The sequence below is a fragment of the Phoxinus phoxinus genome (assembly GCF_949152265.1).
Source record: "Phoxinus phoxinus genome assembly, chromosome: 1".
Taxonomy (NCBI): domain Eukaryota; kingdom Metazoa; phylum Chordata; class Actinopteri; order Cypriniformes; family Leuciscidae; genus Phoxinus; species Phoxinus phoxinus.
Genome location: NC_136876.1, coordinates 5,876,378 through 5,893,089, shown reverse-complemented (window position 1 = coordinate 5,893,089; position 16,712 = coordinate 5,876,378). Strand labels below are relative to the sequence as shown.

General features: G+C 40.6%; 1 protein-coding gene across 1 annotated transcript; it reads right to left on the bottom strand.

Annotated features, from left to right (window-relative positions):
- Positions 1-3,631: 3,631 nt before the first annotated feature.
- Positions 3,632-15,281, bottom strand: LOC307009728 (uncharacterized protein; the record flags this gene model as incomplete). Its single annotated transcript, XM_079633753.1, has 4 exons — positions 14,768-15,281; positions 8,017-8,490; positions 3,909-4,030; positions 3,632-3,676 (listed from the first exon to the last, which is right to left on the bottom strand). The coding sequence occupies exons 1-4, from the start codon at positions 14,799-14,801 to the stop codon at positions 3,632-3,634; spliced, it is 675 nt and encodes a 224-aa protein (XP_079489879.1). The 5' UTR covers positions 14,802-15,281.
- Between the last annotated feature and the right edge of the window lie 1,431 nt (positions 15,282-16,712).

The following is a 16,712-nucleotide window of genomic DNA, read 5'->3' as shown; positions in this document are numbered from 1 at the left end:
ATTGTGTTCTCACATAGCAGATTATTATTATTATTACAGACAGATGTGACGCATAACAAATATATGATGCATGGATGCAGTTTTGACACAGCTCTAATCGCCTTTTTGATTATTTCACGAGTCAATTGACGTCAAGACATTTGCGCACCGCGAGCACAGTACAACGGCTGACAGGACAGGAAAGTTAGTTTTACTGACATTTGGCCTGACAACTTCTCATCTTACCGAAGATAGCCAACTGATGTAGGACAACACGCGCTTGTTGTTTCTTTGACTGCACACTAGTGACGGTCTTGCAACCCACTGTTGTATTTCCGATGAATTACACAGCCACTGCCATATGCGAATATAATGCTTTTTATTAACAGCTCTACTTGTCAACACGATCCCGTATATTCCACTGCCCACATACGTGTGTGTATATCGTACATGCGCATCACTGCGGGGGGGAAACAGACGTTCTTAAAAAGCCCAGCACATTTAAAGTAACATGTTAATAATACACAAATTATATTGTTATTCTGTACAGATCATTTATCAGAATTATCTACACCCACCAGTTGAGAAACATTGACTCTATATTTACTATGCGTATATCACTGTCTGTTGTTCTGGTGAAGCGCGTTCGGCACCTGCACATTTCCGCACTCGTTTGACTTGCGCTGGCGCTGAGGTGCAGTTGGAGTGCGCGTCTCACGTTTTTTTTTTTTTTTTTTTTTTGTGGTCTTAAAGAGACGGTTCTGCGTTTAAAAAACATAATTCTTGACAATAAAAAAAGAGACATAAACAACAGTTGTGAGAGGGGTGGCCAAAGGGGTGGCCAAGCTTAGGCAAAGGGTGGCCACGGCCACCCCCTAGATCCGCCCCTGCTGAGAAGATACACACACAGAACGCCTACTCCCATCAAGGTGTAGGCTTAGTCAAATGATCATGTGGAGACACTTGTCAGGAACTCTGTCCATATAGCAATTCTTCTTCTTTTATGTCCATCGATGGCTTTGGCAAGCCGAACAAGATCTCTAGTGTCTGTGGTGGTCTGCTCCTTCTCATGGCATCTTCAACTCTCTGCTGTTCATGTCCCACAGTGGAGTAGCCTTAACTCTGCAAGTAATTTTCTCTACTTGAAGGTAAAGTTGTTGGGCACCGTAGTATTCCACATAATAACTCGATCTCTGATGACAACAGAGATGGCATATTTTGATTGAATAATGAGATGATTGCATTTAATGAATGTTTACATAATGACTGTGACAAGGTGTAGAAAAAACAAACAAAAAGGAAAATGGGAAAAGAATGCGGTGGATATGAGGTGACCAAATAAAACCAGTTGACTATCAGGAAACTGTAGTACATGATTTGAGATTCGGGATTCCCGTGTCTTTAAAGGGGCAAACATGGAAATTGTGTCAAAAAGAAAAGGTTTAGAATCTCTAGTACTGTTACATGAAACATAAATAAATTGCCTTAAAGAAAATCAACAAGTGTTGTTTTCAAACCTTCTCTGATAGTAGGAGCATCAACAAAATATTTAGTGAAACCAAATTCAGAAACTTGATGAACTTCAATCAATTGTTGATGTAATTAACAGTAAAGACCTCAAAAAAACGAAAAATGTCTCAAATGAAAAGCCCACGGTGTTACTGTAAGACGGCAAAAAACAAAGATGCAAAAATAGACAAAAGCAAAAATGAAATACTTAGTAGAGTACATACATCTGATGTATAACGTTCCAATAAAGAAACAATTCAGTGCATTAACATTTATGCATTTGGCAGACGCTTTTATCCAGAGCGACTTACATTGCATTTCAAGGTACACATTTACATTCTAATCAGTTCTTGCTTTCCCTGGGAATCGAACTCATGACCTTGGCGTTGCAAGCGCCAATGCTCCACTGTTTAAGTATATGTGCGGTTACAGTAAGAAGAGGAATTTAATTTAGACATGAAACATTCTGCTAATGTCTCACCTGAACTGGGTTGTTTTTCATCCATATGGAGAATCTTTGACCCAGCTTCACTTCTGTCTCTCAGAGAAACTATTGATAATTTGAAACCTTCCTTCTGCTCTTGATGTTCTTTCTACCCGTATCTTGAAACAAATTTTTGATACGGTAGGAACATGTTTGGTGTCTTTTCTGAATAAATGCTTGAGCACAGGGACTATCCCTGATATACTAAAACAAGCTACTGTTACACCTCTTCTCAAGAAACCTTCACTTGATGATAGGGATTTTAATAATTTTCTACCTATTTCGACCCTTCCTTTTATTACAAAAGCATTGGAGAAAACAGTTCTCAATCAACTCCAGTCTTTTCTTAGCTCAAATCAAGTTCTTGAAACTTTCCAGTCTGGGTTTAAGCCTCTGCACAGCACCGAGTCTGCTTTATTAAGGGTTTCTAATGATATACTGTTAGCGACTGACTCTGGTGACCCTGTGATCCTAATACTGTTAGACTTTGCCTTGATACAGTTAACCATAAAACTCTATTATACACCGACTAGAATATTTTGTAGGCATCCAGGGAACTGTCCTCAGTTGGTTTAGATCTTATTTAACAAATAGAAGTATCTCTGTCAAACTGGGTCCTTTTTCTTCCTCGCCAGCCCAACTCTCCTGTGGAGTGCCACAGGGGTCTATTCTCGCACCCATTCTTTTTTCCCTGTATTTGCTTCCTCTGGGCACCATTTTCAGAAAGCATGGTGTATCATTTTACTGCTAGGCAGATGATACACAAATTAATTTGCCTCTGAAACGCAACAAAGATACTGCTCTGAAATCTCTTTTTGCTTGCCTAGAAGTAAAAATGTGGTTCTCTCAAAATTTCTTATTTTTGAATGAATCCAAAACCAAGGTTATAGTCTTTGGCCCCCATGACAACTATAATAGCAGTAACATTGATCTGGATTATCTTTATCCAACTTCATCTTGCATTAAGAACTTTGGTGTTCTCTGGGATCAGAACCTCAAATTTGAAGAACAAATAAATGCGGTGATTAGTTCTTGTCTTGTTTTTTGTTGGCTTGTGTCAGAGTGTGATCGTCTGCGTTTTATGAAATAGGGTGGATGTCTGCCTCTGCCCAGTGACCAGCACTTTTCCTCTGTATGGCCTGTTTTGTGACAGGAATTACAGAATCTGTTCAGTTTGGCACAGTGTGGCTTTCTGAAAAACACAGCTACCTCACCATCAATTTTTGTTGCCAGCTAACAAAACCTTCGGATGTATTTTGTGCTGGAGAAGCACCACACATGAGCGATTGCTGTACACGCGGCCCTGCATTTGTAAGCTGTGGTGAGAGTTGGTACTGCTCTCAGGTCCTGAATAGCCCCAAGTATCACTTAGCCTGTACAAATAAATCTAGGTGTGTCCCTACACATGTGAACCAATAACAATCATGGATCAAATTCATGCTTACCAATCCAGCAGAATCGTTCCTGGATACTTCCGTTGTCCTTGTCTTGCAAGTTACACTATAATGCTCTTCCTATTACTTATTAGAACTGTCTTTGTAAACTGAAGTAAAAAACTGAACAGTATTTGTCTTTATAAAAAAAAAATGTTTATTTAAACAAAAGATAAAAAAAAACTGGTTACACAATGATTAATATTTGTAGCAAAATATCAAAAGGTTACAGGTTAAAATACTTCAGCTCTTCAATCTCAAGAGGGCAGTCCTGTGAGTGGAGAATTACACAGGCTATTTACCTTCTAAGCAGTTCAAGCAATAGATGTAAAAAATAACTAGTTCTCATCCGAGCTATTAACGTTAAAATAATACACCACCACAAATCGCGCAAAAAAGAATTTCAGTTAGAAAACTGAACAGGTAGAGAACCAATTTCTCTCCAGGGAGGTACACGACACAAAGTCAAAAAGCAGTCTTATATATACACGGGACGGGGTTACATTGTCCCTTATGCATTTGTCTGGTAGTTTTCCAGAAGAACTGGATGAGTTATTGCCACACTCATTGTGGCCTCCTGTGATGTCATTGTATTCCATATATGGGCATTCTTCGTCCTTTGCGTCTAAAATAGAATGCTGCGTGGAGTCATCCAATCAAAATGCGGCGTGAACACAACCAATCAGCATGTTCAGCGCACAAGTCCCACCCCCGAAAGTTCCTGAACTTTGAAAAAGTACTACCTCGCCAGCAGGGACTTTCGGAGGGGGAAATATTTACCCGGAACTTCATTTAGACCCTGTTTCCTGCGGTGTAAACACACCGAGTACCATAGTGCTGTATTTCTGCTTTACATGAGCGCCACCTACTGTCAGAGAGCGAATGTTTTTTTTTTTTTTGCATTGATCTGAACTGATAAATTACACATTCCTGTTGGTTGAACACCACCAATATCCATCAATCAACAAAGTGTCCTGTGCTCAGCACACACCGGCTATAGGTGGAGAGGAGAGATTTTGGCTATAGGGTGATGTGTGGCTAACTTACACAGAAGAGACTTTGTTGCTCAGCACATGAAAATAAATTACTTACCGCAGGGATTAAAGCAAAAAAAAAATATTTTGACTGAAAAATGTTCCATGGCCAAACCCCGTTCCACAGCCTGTCACAGTGTGAAGTGTTGTTCTTCTTGTAATTAGGAGTATAGTGCGTACATGGAATGCATTACCTTCACAAATGAAATACTCAAAGAACATTTGCATTTAAAGAAAGGCCATTTTGAACTGCGTTTCTATTATTTACACACTTTTATAAAATGTCAATGTTTTCAATCTAATGCTTTTACAAGACTTGACTCTTTGTGATGTAGTCATACAAATAATACAATATTTGCATAAATTTAACAAGTTTTTATTTCTCAAATAATAAAAGCCAACAGAGCATTTGCTGCAAAGTGAGCTAAATATCACAAACTATATTTTATATTTTAACCTAGCCATTATGAATAAATAATATAATGTTATTTTTTATATAAAAACTGAACAGCATGAGCAGGGCCGTACACAGGGTTTTATAAGAGGTCCTTGCTAAAGGGATCTTACTAGGGGGGTTCGGGGGCATCAAACACAGACAAGCGGAGTGATACAAACAGTGAAGTCTCCCAGTGCTTACTGGTGAAATATAACATATTCAAGGGCCATACAAATATTAATATTTATACAATACTAGACTATTATGGAATTATATTTAATATGTGCTTGTGTTGTTAAATTGAGCTTATATTTTCCACTGTAATTAGCAAAGAACATTTATATGTGTTAAATAGGAATACATTATAATAATGTTAATCTCATGGGCACAGTAAGCAACACCTGCTCTTCCTCTCTCATCTCTATTCTCTCTTCTTCTCGCAGGCTCCTAATCTTTACCTGTGTATCTTACCTTCCAAAAGCTGATATTTGATTGATACAGTCGTTGCAAACTGTTGTTTGGTTTAGCTACACATCTCACAGGCCAGACTCGTATTTTATGACCGTTGCTGGAATTCGCGACCGGCTCACAGCTTCTGTGAACAAAAACTAAAGCCCTAAAGACTAACTTACTTTGATTTTTTTCATTCACCTTGCCTGGGAAAACAAGCGAGGCGAGTTGCAACAGCGTCACTCTCTATTTGAGTGCACTTTTCGCGCATCTACATTTTTTAAAAACGCACGTGAGCACAAACATGTGAACGGCCCCTAAAGCAGCTCAGATGAGGTCGGTGGCGATATGCAATATCATTGCAGCACCAAAGTAGAGTTAACATTAGGCAATCATTTCACAACCTTTACTTTGCACTTATCCTGAGCAGTTTTTCCGTGAGCGGGTATAGAAAACCCGGAGTGGATGAGGAGCGGAGTGATCACAGAATGCTTAGTGCAGATAGGAACGTGCTTTAGCGCCACTCCAGGCTTTGATCACGTCCCCCTCCGCAGGGTGCATACACCTCGTCCTTCCTTAATTTAAGACCCATTCAAACTAAAATGAAGACCTTTATTACACTATTTGAGAAATGTAAGCATATTTACGGCCTTAAAATTATTAAAAGTGAACTTAAGACAATGACAGGGCAGGGGAGCCCTGATATTGACGGAAATCCGTCGTAGACTCTCTGCAATTAACGGAAATCCGTCGTAGCGACGGAGAACTTTAATCCCTGTTACCGTGATCTCAGACTGTGTTTAAGTGGTTTCTCCACTGTATGGATCTTCATGTGTCGCTTCAAGTTACTTTTAAAAGAGAAACTTTTCCCGCACTGATCACACGTGTGCGGCTTCTCTCCAGTGTGGATCATCTCATGTGTTTTCAGATTTGATGACTGACTGAATCTCTCGTCACAGTGTGAACACTTGTAAGGTTTTTCTCCAGTGTGAATTCTCTGGTGCTGTTTTAAATTGCCCGCTGTAGTAAAAGTCTTCTTACAATCAAAGCACATGTACTCGCTCACACCAGTGTGAGTTTTCTCATGTTTATGTAAATATGGCAGATGTGAAAAACTCTTTCCACACACTGAACATGAATGCGGCTTCTCCTTCGTATGAACTCTCAAGTGTGTCTTCAGGTTTGATGACGTAATAAATGTTTTGCCGCACTGATCACATGAGAACGGCTTCTCTCCGGTGTGGATCCTCACGTGATAAATAAGGTGTGATGATTGACTGAAACTCTTCCCGCATTGATCACATGAGAACGGCTTCTCTCCGGTGTGGATCCTCATGTGAAGATTAAGGGATGATGATTGACTGAAACTCTTCCCGCATTGATTACATGAGAACGGCTTCTCTCCGGTGTGGATCCTCATGTGATTCTCAAGACATCGTTTGGTTGTGAAATTTTTTCCACACTGATGGCATACATTCGGATTCTCTCCAGTGTGGATCCTCATGTGTATCTTCAGGTTACTTTTAATAGAGAAACTCTTCCCGCACTGATCACACGTGTGCGGAATCACTCCTGGGTGGATCATCTCATGTCTTTTCATATTTATCAACACACTGAATCTCTCGTCACAGTGTGAACACTTGTAAGGTTTTTCTCCAGTGTGGATCCTCTCGTGTGTTTTCAGAGATGATGACTCACTGAATCTCTTGTCACAGTGTGAACACTTGTAAGGTTTTTCTCCAGTGTGAATTCTCTTGTGCAGTTTTAAATAGGCTGCTGTAGTAAAAGTCTTCTCACACTCAAAGCACATGTACTCTCTCACACCAGTGTGAGTTTTCTCATGTCTATGTAAATTAGACAGCCGTGAAAAACTCTTTCCACACACAGAACATGAATGCGGCTTCTCCTTCATATGAACTCTCAAGTGTGTCTTCAGGTTTGATGACGTAATAAATGTTTTGCCGCACTGATCACATGTGAACGGCTTCTCTCCGGAGTGGATCCTCATGTGATAATCAAGACTATATTTGCTTGTGAAACTGTTTCCACACTGAGTGCAGGTGAAAGATTTCTTGGCTCTTCTTTTCTTTAAAAATGTCTTTTTAGTCTTTGAGCGACTCAAAGGTTTTCCTCCTCCAGGTTGGACATGATGTTCCTCCTCCACTTCTCTCAGTTCTTCACTCTCCTCCTTCACTTCTCTCAGTTCTTCACTCTCCTCCTTCACTTCCATCAGTTCTTCACTCTCCTCCTTCACTTCTCTCAGTTCTTCACTCTCCTCCTTCACTTCTCTCAGTTCTTCTCTCTCCTCCTTCACTTCTCTCAGTTCTTCACTCTCCTCCTTCACTTCACTCAGTTCTTCACTCTCCTCCTTCACTTCTCTCAGTTCTTCACTCTCCTCCTTCACTTCTCTCAGTTCTTCACTCTCCTCCTTCACTTCTCTCAGTTCTTCACTCTCCTCCTCCACTTCTCTCAGTTCTTCACTCTCCTCCTTCACTTCACTCAGTTCGTCACTCTCCTCCTTCACTTCACTCAGTTCGTCACTCTCCTCCTTCACTTCTCTCAGTTCTTCACTCTCCTCCTCCACTTCTCTCAGTTCTTCACTCTCCTCCTTCACTTCTCTCAGTTCTTCACTCTCCTCCTTCACTTCTCTCAGTTCTTCACTCTCCTCCTTCACTTCTCTCAGATCTTCACTCTCCTCCTTCACTTCTCTCAGTTCTTCACTCTCCTCCTTCACTTCTCTCAGATCTTCACTCTCCTGCTTCACTTCTCTCAGTTCTTCACTCTCCTCCTCCACTTCACTCAGTTCGTCACTCTCCTCCTTCACTTCACTCAGTTCGTCACTCTCCTCCTTCACTTCTCTCAGTTCTTCACTCTCCTCCTTCACTTCTCTCAGTTCTTCACTCTCCTCCTCCACTTCTCTCAGTTCTTCACTCTCCTCCTTCACTTCTCTCAGATCTTCACTCTCCTCCTTCACTTCTCTCAGTTCTTCACTCTCCTCCTTCACTTCTCTCAGTTCTTCACTCTCCTGCTTCACTTCTCTCAGTTCTTCACTCTCCTCCTTCACTTCTCTCAGTTCTTCACTCTCCTCCTCTACTTCTCTCAGTTCTTCACTCTCCTCCTTCACTTCACTCAGTTCTTCACTCTCCTCGCTCTCTTCCATCGGGTCTGACAGGAAAGAAAAAAAATTACATTTATTTTTCAGTACATCAAAATGATTCAAAGAGAGAAATATAAAAAGAAAGGACATGAAAGTGAGCCCTGATGCAATGGTAGAAAGTAGACAACTGTTATAATAAAATAATTTGTCCATGAAATTTTCCATGAATGAGGTCAATTTATCTTCCAATTATTATTTTTTAAACATTATAGGCACAAATCCGTTTCTTTAGCAAGAACTATTCATTTGATCAATGACACAATTATCTAATATGATATTAACATTAAAATATACAATACTGCATTGTTTTGACACCAACTTTGAGATTGATATTTATTTTACTAAAACGTTTTAATTATTAATGGTTATTCACACTAGACTTTTCCTTCATGGACGGTTCTATGAAGGAGTTCTTTCTACTGCATGATGGGAAGACAAGAGAATAATCTCAATCCATGGTCTCAGTTTTTACACAACTGTAGCATTGACTGTATTCATCAACCCTGTTACCAAAGTTACTGTAAGAAGAATCTCTAGAACTATGAATAACTTGTATGATATTTGACAAATACAATTTTATCAGTAACTTGGCGTTTACTGATTATTCCTAAAAAAAATGTTTTAACTACATTGAAAATGACTAAAATTCTGGTGACGTTGTTGCAAATTGGGCACCAGATATAAAATAAATGTAAAATAAAACAGTTAAAATAGTATTGTTGAATGCTCTACTGGGTGGTTGCCCTGCACGCTTAATAAACAAACTACAGCTAGTTCAAAACGCAGCAGCACGAGTTCTTACCAGAACCAGGAAGTATGACCATATTAGCCCTGTTCTGTCAACACTGCATTGGCTGCCTATTAAACATCGTATAAACTTTAAAATATTGCTGATTACTTACAAAGCACTAAATGGTTTAGCTCCGCAGTACTTGAGCGAGCTCTTAACGCATTATAGTCCTTCACGTCTATTGCGATCTCAAAATTCCGGCCAGTTAATAATACCTAGAATATCAGAGTCGACTGCTGGCGGTAGATCCTTTTCCTATTTAGCACCAAAACTCTGAAACAGTCTTCCTACCATTGTCCGGGAAGCAGACACACTCTGTCAGTTCAAAGCTAGATTAAAGACACATCTGTTTGGCCTAGCATTCACATAATGCATTATAGACTTCTATAACTCAATGTTAGGCTGCATAGATTACAACAGCCGGAATTGGGAACACTTCCCTTAAATCCTGATGTAGTCGATACATCATAAGAAGAATGGCATCTACGCTAATTTTAGTGTCTTTGTTTATCCCGAGGTTTTCCCGCAGCCTGCCGGATCCAGGCCGTATCCAGATCTGACGAAGGACTAGGGGTGCGCGATATCACGATTTTTTATTAAAATGTCTCCACGATCTGCTTTTGAAGAAATATCGTAGGATCGTGCATTCTATCAGTTTGCAGTTCTGGCGCCTCCGTCTCAACATGCTGTACAACGTGACGTATATTCACATGAAATGCAGAGGAACGGGACACTGTAGTTCATTAAAATGTATTATTTGCATGTGCTTTAAAGCCTTACCGGTTAAACATGTCATTCGCTGCTGCACTAAAATGCACTAAAAGCCTGTCTTAACAGCGCCTGTTACTGGACTAAGTTATCTTTCGAGTCTTATTGCGCCAATACTGTCAAATACACACAAGGTTTATGTAAACAAAGTTGGTTATGTCTAAAGTGAAAGAACAATAGAAAAAATTAAGAAAAAAACTGCTTGTCAAATGTGTGTATATTAGACTCGTTGCGTGCAGATCTTAAAGTGACAGTAGCCCAATAGTAAACATGCAGCCACTTGTCCTTAAAGGGATAGTTACCCGAAAATAAAAATTCTGTCATTATTTACTCACTCACTCTAATCTTGTTCCATATCTGTATTAATTTCTTTCTTGTGCTGAACACAAAAGAAGATATTTTGAGGAGTGTGGCTAACCGGGCGGTTGCTGGTCCCCATTGACTACCATAGTTTTGTTAGGCTTTGTTTTTAAAATAGGGACATTAATAGTTTGGCGGTAATGCTCAGTCACTTGCAACATAGTAAAACCAACATGAAAAGGAATCATGAAAAAATCGTGAATCTCCTGAAAAAAATTGTGATATGATATTTTTGCCATATCGCCCACCCCTACGAAGGACTTTCGCCTGGACCCGAGGACAACGCAGTGCTGAAGTGCCAACTAGCCTCTCCCTATGGAGGATCCCATTACCACTCTACAGATAAAGCGTTGTGGGGAAATTCGGTTCGCGTATCGTGGTGCCTCCCATTATGCAGGGCAGCCGCGGCGTTTCAGTGCTGTATGTTTGTTTTGCTGTTGTTTTTCTAAATATGCGGTTTAGCTACAATCGTGACATGCTTATGAACATTAGGGGAACAAAGCCTGCCAGCTTGATCCCCAAATTCCTGACTTTTGAGGAGGATATCATTAAGTCAGCGACAAGAGTTAAGCGACGCAGCCGAGCGAGAGGGAGGAGAGCTGGGGCTCTCCACAGGTGGAGGAAGCGGGGACACCGGGTTTCTCTCCCTGCTGTCTGACTGTCTAACGTGCGCTCCCTCAGTAACACAATCGAAGAGCTTATTCTACTGTTAAGGACCAGCCGAGATTTCCGTATGAATTCTGCTTTTGTCTTCACCGAAACCTGGCTGAACGTGGACATTCCGGATTCAGCGGTGGAATTACCTGGATTTAACTTAATCAGAGCCGACCGCGACAAAGGACGAAGTGGGAAGACATCAGGCGGAGGTCTGTGTTGTTATATTAATTTAAATTGGTGCACTGACGTTTCAGTATTATACAAACATTGTTGCCCCTTGTTGGAGTTCCTGGCTATAGACTGCAGGCCATTTTATGCGCCTAGAGAGTTTGCCTCTGTTATATTTGCATGAGTGTATATTCCACCTGAAGTTAACACACGGGAAGCGCAGTACGCTCTAACGGAGCTGATTATAAACATTGAGAATAAGCACCCTGACTCTGTACTACTTGTTATGGGCGACTTTTAATGCATGTCATTTGAAACATGATCTGCCCAAATACAAACACCTAGTTAGTTGTCCGACTCGGGGAAGAAATATACTGGATCATTTTTACTCTGTCACAAAGCAGCATTTTGTTCACTTCCCCGTGCTCCTCTTGGGAATTCAGATCATTGTTTAATTCAGATGGTCCCCATCTACAAACAAACACTAAAACTAGCCAGGGCGGTACAGTATAGATCTAAAAGATGGACGACAGAGGCAATTGGGATGTTATAGGTCTGTTTAGACACCACTGATTGGGAATCCATGCGTGCCTCTTGTGACTCTATGGACTCATATACAGACACTGTGTGTTCATATATTTCATTCTGTGAGCAAGCTTTTATTCCCACCAAAACTGTTGTGAAATATAACAACAACAAACCCTGGTTCACAAAATCCCTCAGGCTGCTCAGGGAAACCAAAGAACAGGCCTACCGAGAAGGAAATGGAGATGAATACAGGCTGGCCAGACAAAAGTAAAATAAGGCCATTAGGAAAGCAAAAAGTGCCTACAAAGTGTATATGGAGGAACAATTTGGCATTAATGACTCCTCTTCAGCTTGGAGGTCGCTGAAGAACTTGACAGGCTGCAAAAATAAAAAACAGCAAGTCACTCCATCTACTAAACTGGCCAATGAATTCAATGTTTTTTTTATACAAGATTTGAGAAATCTCCGTGCCCTCATCCTTTCCCTCCCGGTCACATTTAGAGACATTGCCCCTCAAGATCAAGTTGACATTGATATTGACATTGAGGAGAAGGATGTGTATCGGCTATTTAGCCGACAAAATATAAGGAAAGCAAGTGGCCCTGATGGGATTTCACATGCCACCCTGAAGTACTGCGCTAGTCAGCTAGCTCCAGTTTTTACAGACATTTTTAATCAATCAATTGTTTTATGCAGGGTTCCGAGTTGTTTTAAGTCATCAACCATTATTCCAGTGCCGAAGAAAAACAAAGCTGTGGACCTAAATGACTACAGACCGGTGGCCCTTACATCAGTGGTCATGAAATGTCTGGAGCGTTTGGTTCTGTCACATCTTAAACCTATCACAGCTCCTCATCTTGATCAACTACAGTTTGCTTACAGGGCAAACCGCTCGGTAGATGATGCGGTCAATTTAGGACCATCTTGACTCTCCTGGCTGCTATGTAAGGATGTTGTTTGTAGATTTCAGTGCAGCCTTTAACACCATTATACCCGAGCGACTGTGGGAGAAGCTGTCACTGATGGGGGTGGGACCCTCTATCGGCCGCTGGATTATGGATGTTCTTAGTGACAGACAACAGTATGTGCGGCTTGGCCAGCACATGTCTGATCCTCAGACTGCTAACATTGGAGCACCTCAGGGGTGCGTGCTGTCACCATTTCTCTACTCACTGTATACCAATGATTGCACTTCCAATAATGGTTCCATCAAGCTGATTAAATTTGCAGACGATACTATATTAGTCGGCCTTATTAAGGGCAACGACGAGTCTCCTTACAGGCAGGAAGTGTCTAAATTGGTTGCGTGGTGTGATGAGAACAACTTGGAGCTTAATCAGCAAAAGACTGTGGAAATGGTGATAGATTTTCGCAGAATACCCGCCTCCCTTCCACTTCTAACTATCAAGAGCTCTGTTGTGAAGAGGGTGGAGTCAATTACATTTTTAGGCACTGTTATCACAAATGACTTGAAATGGGAGGAAAACAGTTCCTCCATTCTTAAGAGAGCTCATAGTGGAATGTTTTTTCTGAGACAGTTAAATAAACTGAACGTTTCCAGCTCTGTTCGGTCTAGATTTTACAGGGCCACTGTGGAAAGCCTTCTTTCAGCATCCATTACTGTTTGGTTTGCCTCGGCATCAGCCCAGGCGAAGGTCAGCCTACAGCGTATTGTGCGCACAGCAGAGAGGCTGACTGGACAGAGGCAGCTGTCACTTGACGACCTATATGAGGCCAGAGTCAGGAAGAGGGCAGCTAAAATTGCTGCTGATCAGTCCCATCCAGCAAGTGACATTTTTAGGCTGCTTCCTTCTAGGGCTGAACGATTCATTGCATTTGCGATAATATCGCAATATGATGAAAAGCGATTTTACAATGATTTATTGCTTGTGTTTGTTGAATAATATAATAGATAAAGAGCTTAAAAAATAATTGTGTATTAAATTGCAATCGCAATATTGGTAAAAATAATCGCAATTAGATTATTTTCCTAAATCGTTCAGCCCTACTTCCTTCAGGAAGAAGGTACAGAGCAGTGAGGACAAGGACCTCACGCCATCTTAATAGTTTTTTTCCAAGAGCCATTTCCCTTATGAATAGCTGATCTAGCACTATTTTTGGACTATTTTATTATTTGATTTGATTTGATTGTTTTAGGCATGCTTTTTGCAGCTATACGCATTTATGTTTGTGTGTTGAGTCTGTGTGTAACTGATGGCCATATCTGCTTATGCATTTGGCGAATAAAGTGATTCTTATCTTATTACCCCGAAGTGATAAAATACAATTCTGTATCAAAATTTATAGGCAAGACAAGTAGTTTGTTTAGACATGTTAACCCCTCCACCCGGGTCCTTCTCACCCCGCTCCGTGCGGGTCTCGAACCCGGGTCTCCGGCATGAGAGTCAGGCGCTCTAACAAGGAGGCAAAAGACTGCAGCCTCTAGCGTCTGTCGCTAGAGCGCCTATTGAGATCAGAGGAGTGAGGTTTAGCAACTACTAGCTGGCCTACGAAATGTAAAGGCAAGACAAGTAGTTTGTATAGGCTTGGTTTGTAGGTAATTTCAAACATGCGCACATTCAAACGCACATAACTATAGAATCAATTCTTAATGCGCATGCGAGCGCCATCAGTGTTTCTCACAGGTTCGCGTTTAAAGTCTGTGTAGAGAGAACGGTGTCGTTTCTAGCGGCCCCTAATTTAATAACAAATGATCATTTTGACGGAAGTGAATCAATCAAAACTAACTTTAGCTGGAAAATAACATTCAAGAACCGCTATAAAGCCAAAACAATCTGTTACCTTAAATTATACGTTTATCTCTGTAAAGCTGCTTTGAAACAATCTACATTGTTAAAAACGCAATATATATAAATGAAGATGACTTGAAGAAAACCCAGAACATTCTGTACAATTTCCTAGTTTAACTGTTTATCTAAATGTGATGAAGTGCTTGAATGTTTCTAACATGAATGTTGTTCAGCATCATGAACGAATGAAGAATAAACACCAACCTCTTTGTTCTTCAGGATCTTCAGTGTGTTTCATTCTGCAGGGTTCTGGATCACTCGTGTTCTCACTGTCCTCTTTAATAAACTCAGTCTCTGCAGATTTCAGCTCTTCCTGATGCTTTCATGCTCGTCTTCACTTGTAGCTGACGGAAATTTACAGCATTTATTGATGAATTACTGTGGGAGGAGCTTCACTGATGATGTGATTGCAGTGGGAGGAGCTTCACTGATGATGTGATTGCAGTGGGAGGAGCTTCACTGATGATGTGATTGCAGTGGGAGGAGCTTCACTGATGATAAATTCCAGAGTGGGAGGAGCTTCACTGATGATGTATTCCAGTGTGGGAAGAGCTTCACTAATGATGTATTCCAGTGTGGGAGGAGCTGATCTGCCAAAATCAAAAATATAAATTACTGAGTTTTGTTTTTATAATAAATTACACTTCTAAGCATTTACAGGGCTCGCAACATCGCCCGCCCGACGTCCCGGGGCTATTGTGTTTTCCAGTCGGGCTACCAAAATGCATAACCGGCCTGCCCGACGGGCTATCTGAACTAGTGTTCGCTTCAGTCTTGTTCAGTCTCGCCGAACAGAGCGCACGTCAGAAACAGAGGACAGGGTGTGTGTGTGTGTATCTGAGCCTCATTGGTCTGTCACTGCTCGTCAATGTCAGAATATTAGAGATTACTAGGGCTGAACGATATTCGATTTTAACATCGACATCGCGATGTGCGAGTGAGCGATAGTCACATTGCCGGAACATGCGATGTGAAGGGTAGTAGCCCAGTAGCACCAGCGGGAGATATTAAATGCGCTTCATGAGGCACGCGCGCGGTCTCTTGCTCTCTCTGCCGTGCACGCGCTGCGCGGTTTGGAGCACAGTCTCTATCTCGCGGGCGCGCTCGCTCTAGATTCCAGAGATTTTAACTAATTCGCGGGCATTAGCCGCTATCAATATGCGGGAGACTCCCGGAACTTCCGGGAGACTTGGGATGTCTGTATTTCTATACTGAAATAATATCGGCATTAGAATTATTGATTTTTCATTAGACTATTTTTTTGGTGCCCCCTCAGCTCTTGATGCGCGTGGTGGGAGCGGCGACGCTGACAGGCGGTATGGTGTAAAGCTGCTCTGTTTAGAAGATTTAATACAAAATATATTCAAGTTTCATATAATTTTGTTAATTTCATATGATTATGATGACCAACACCAACACTGGTTTACTTTGGCTAAGAAAAGTTGACTTAAAAGAATGTGAACCAAAATGCTTAAGTTGTTTTATAAAAAAATGTATTTATTTTAAGTTATATTGTTGTAAACCAATCAGGGGGTGCAGTTTTATTAAAAAATGTGTTCTGCTTTTGTGTTTACAGAAATGTTCTAATTTTGGAATAAAATATTAAGTGACCTTTTTTGTCACTTGTAATGAAGCTTGCTTATTAGTGAAATTATTAATATCATGGAATGGTAATTATTGTCTTTAGCCTGGAGTTATGGCTCTCAATATCACAATATATATCGTTGGGGAAAAAAATATCGCAATGTAATTTTTTTCCAATATCGTGCAGCCCTAGAGATTACCAATATTATTATTATTTGTATTATTATTATTATTATTTAAAAGAAGAAGAATGTCATTTTAATTATTTTGTCAGTCTGAATTATTTTTTGGTCATTGAAAGCCTTTCATTACTGAACCCAGTCCGTGCGCAGCTGCCGGGCTCAACTCACAAAAATAAACACTGAAGTTTATCATTTCTATGCTGTTGTTTTTTTACAGTGGGTCATGATATATCATATCTTATATGATGATGATGAGGAAAGAAAAATAATCAGCTGTGTGACATGGTTTTAAAGCTATTGTTGTCCAATTTTTTTGGCATTCAATTAATTACTGAGTTTTGATTTTATAATAAATGACACTTCTAAGCATTTATGTCTGTCTA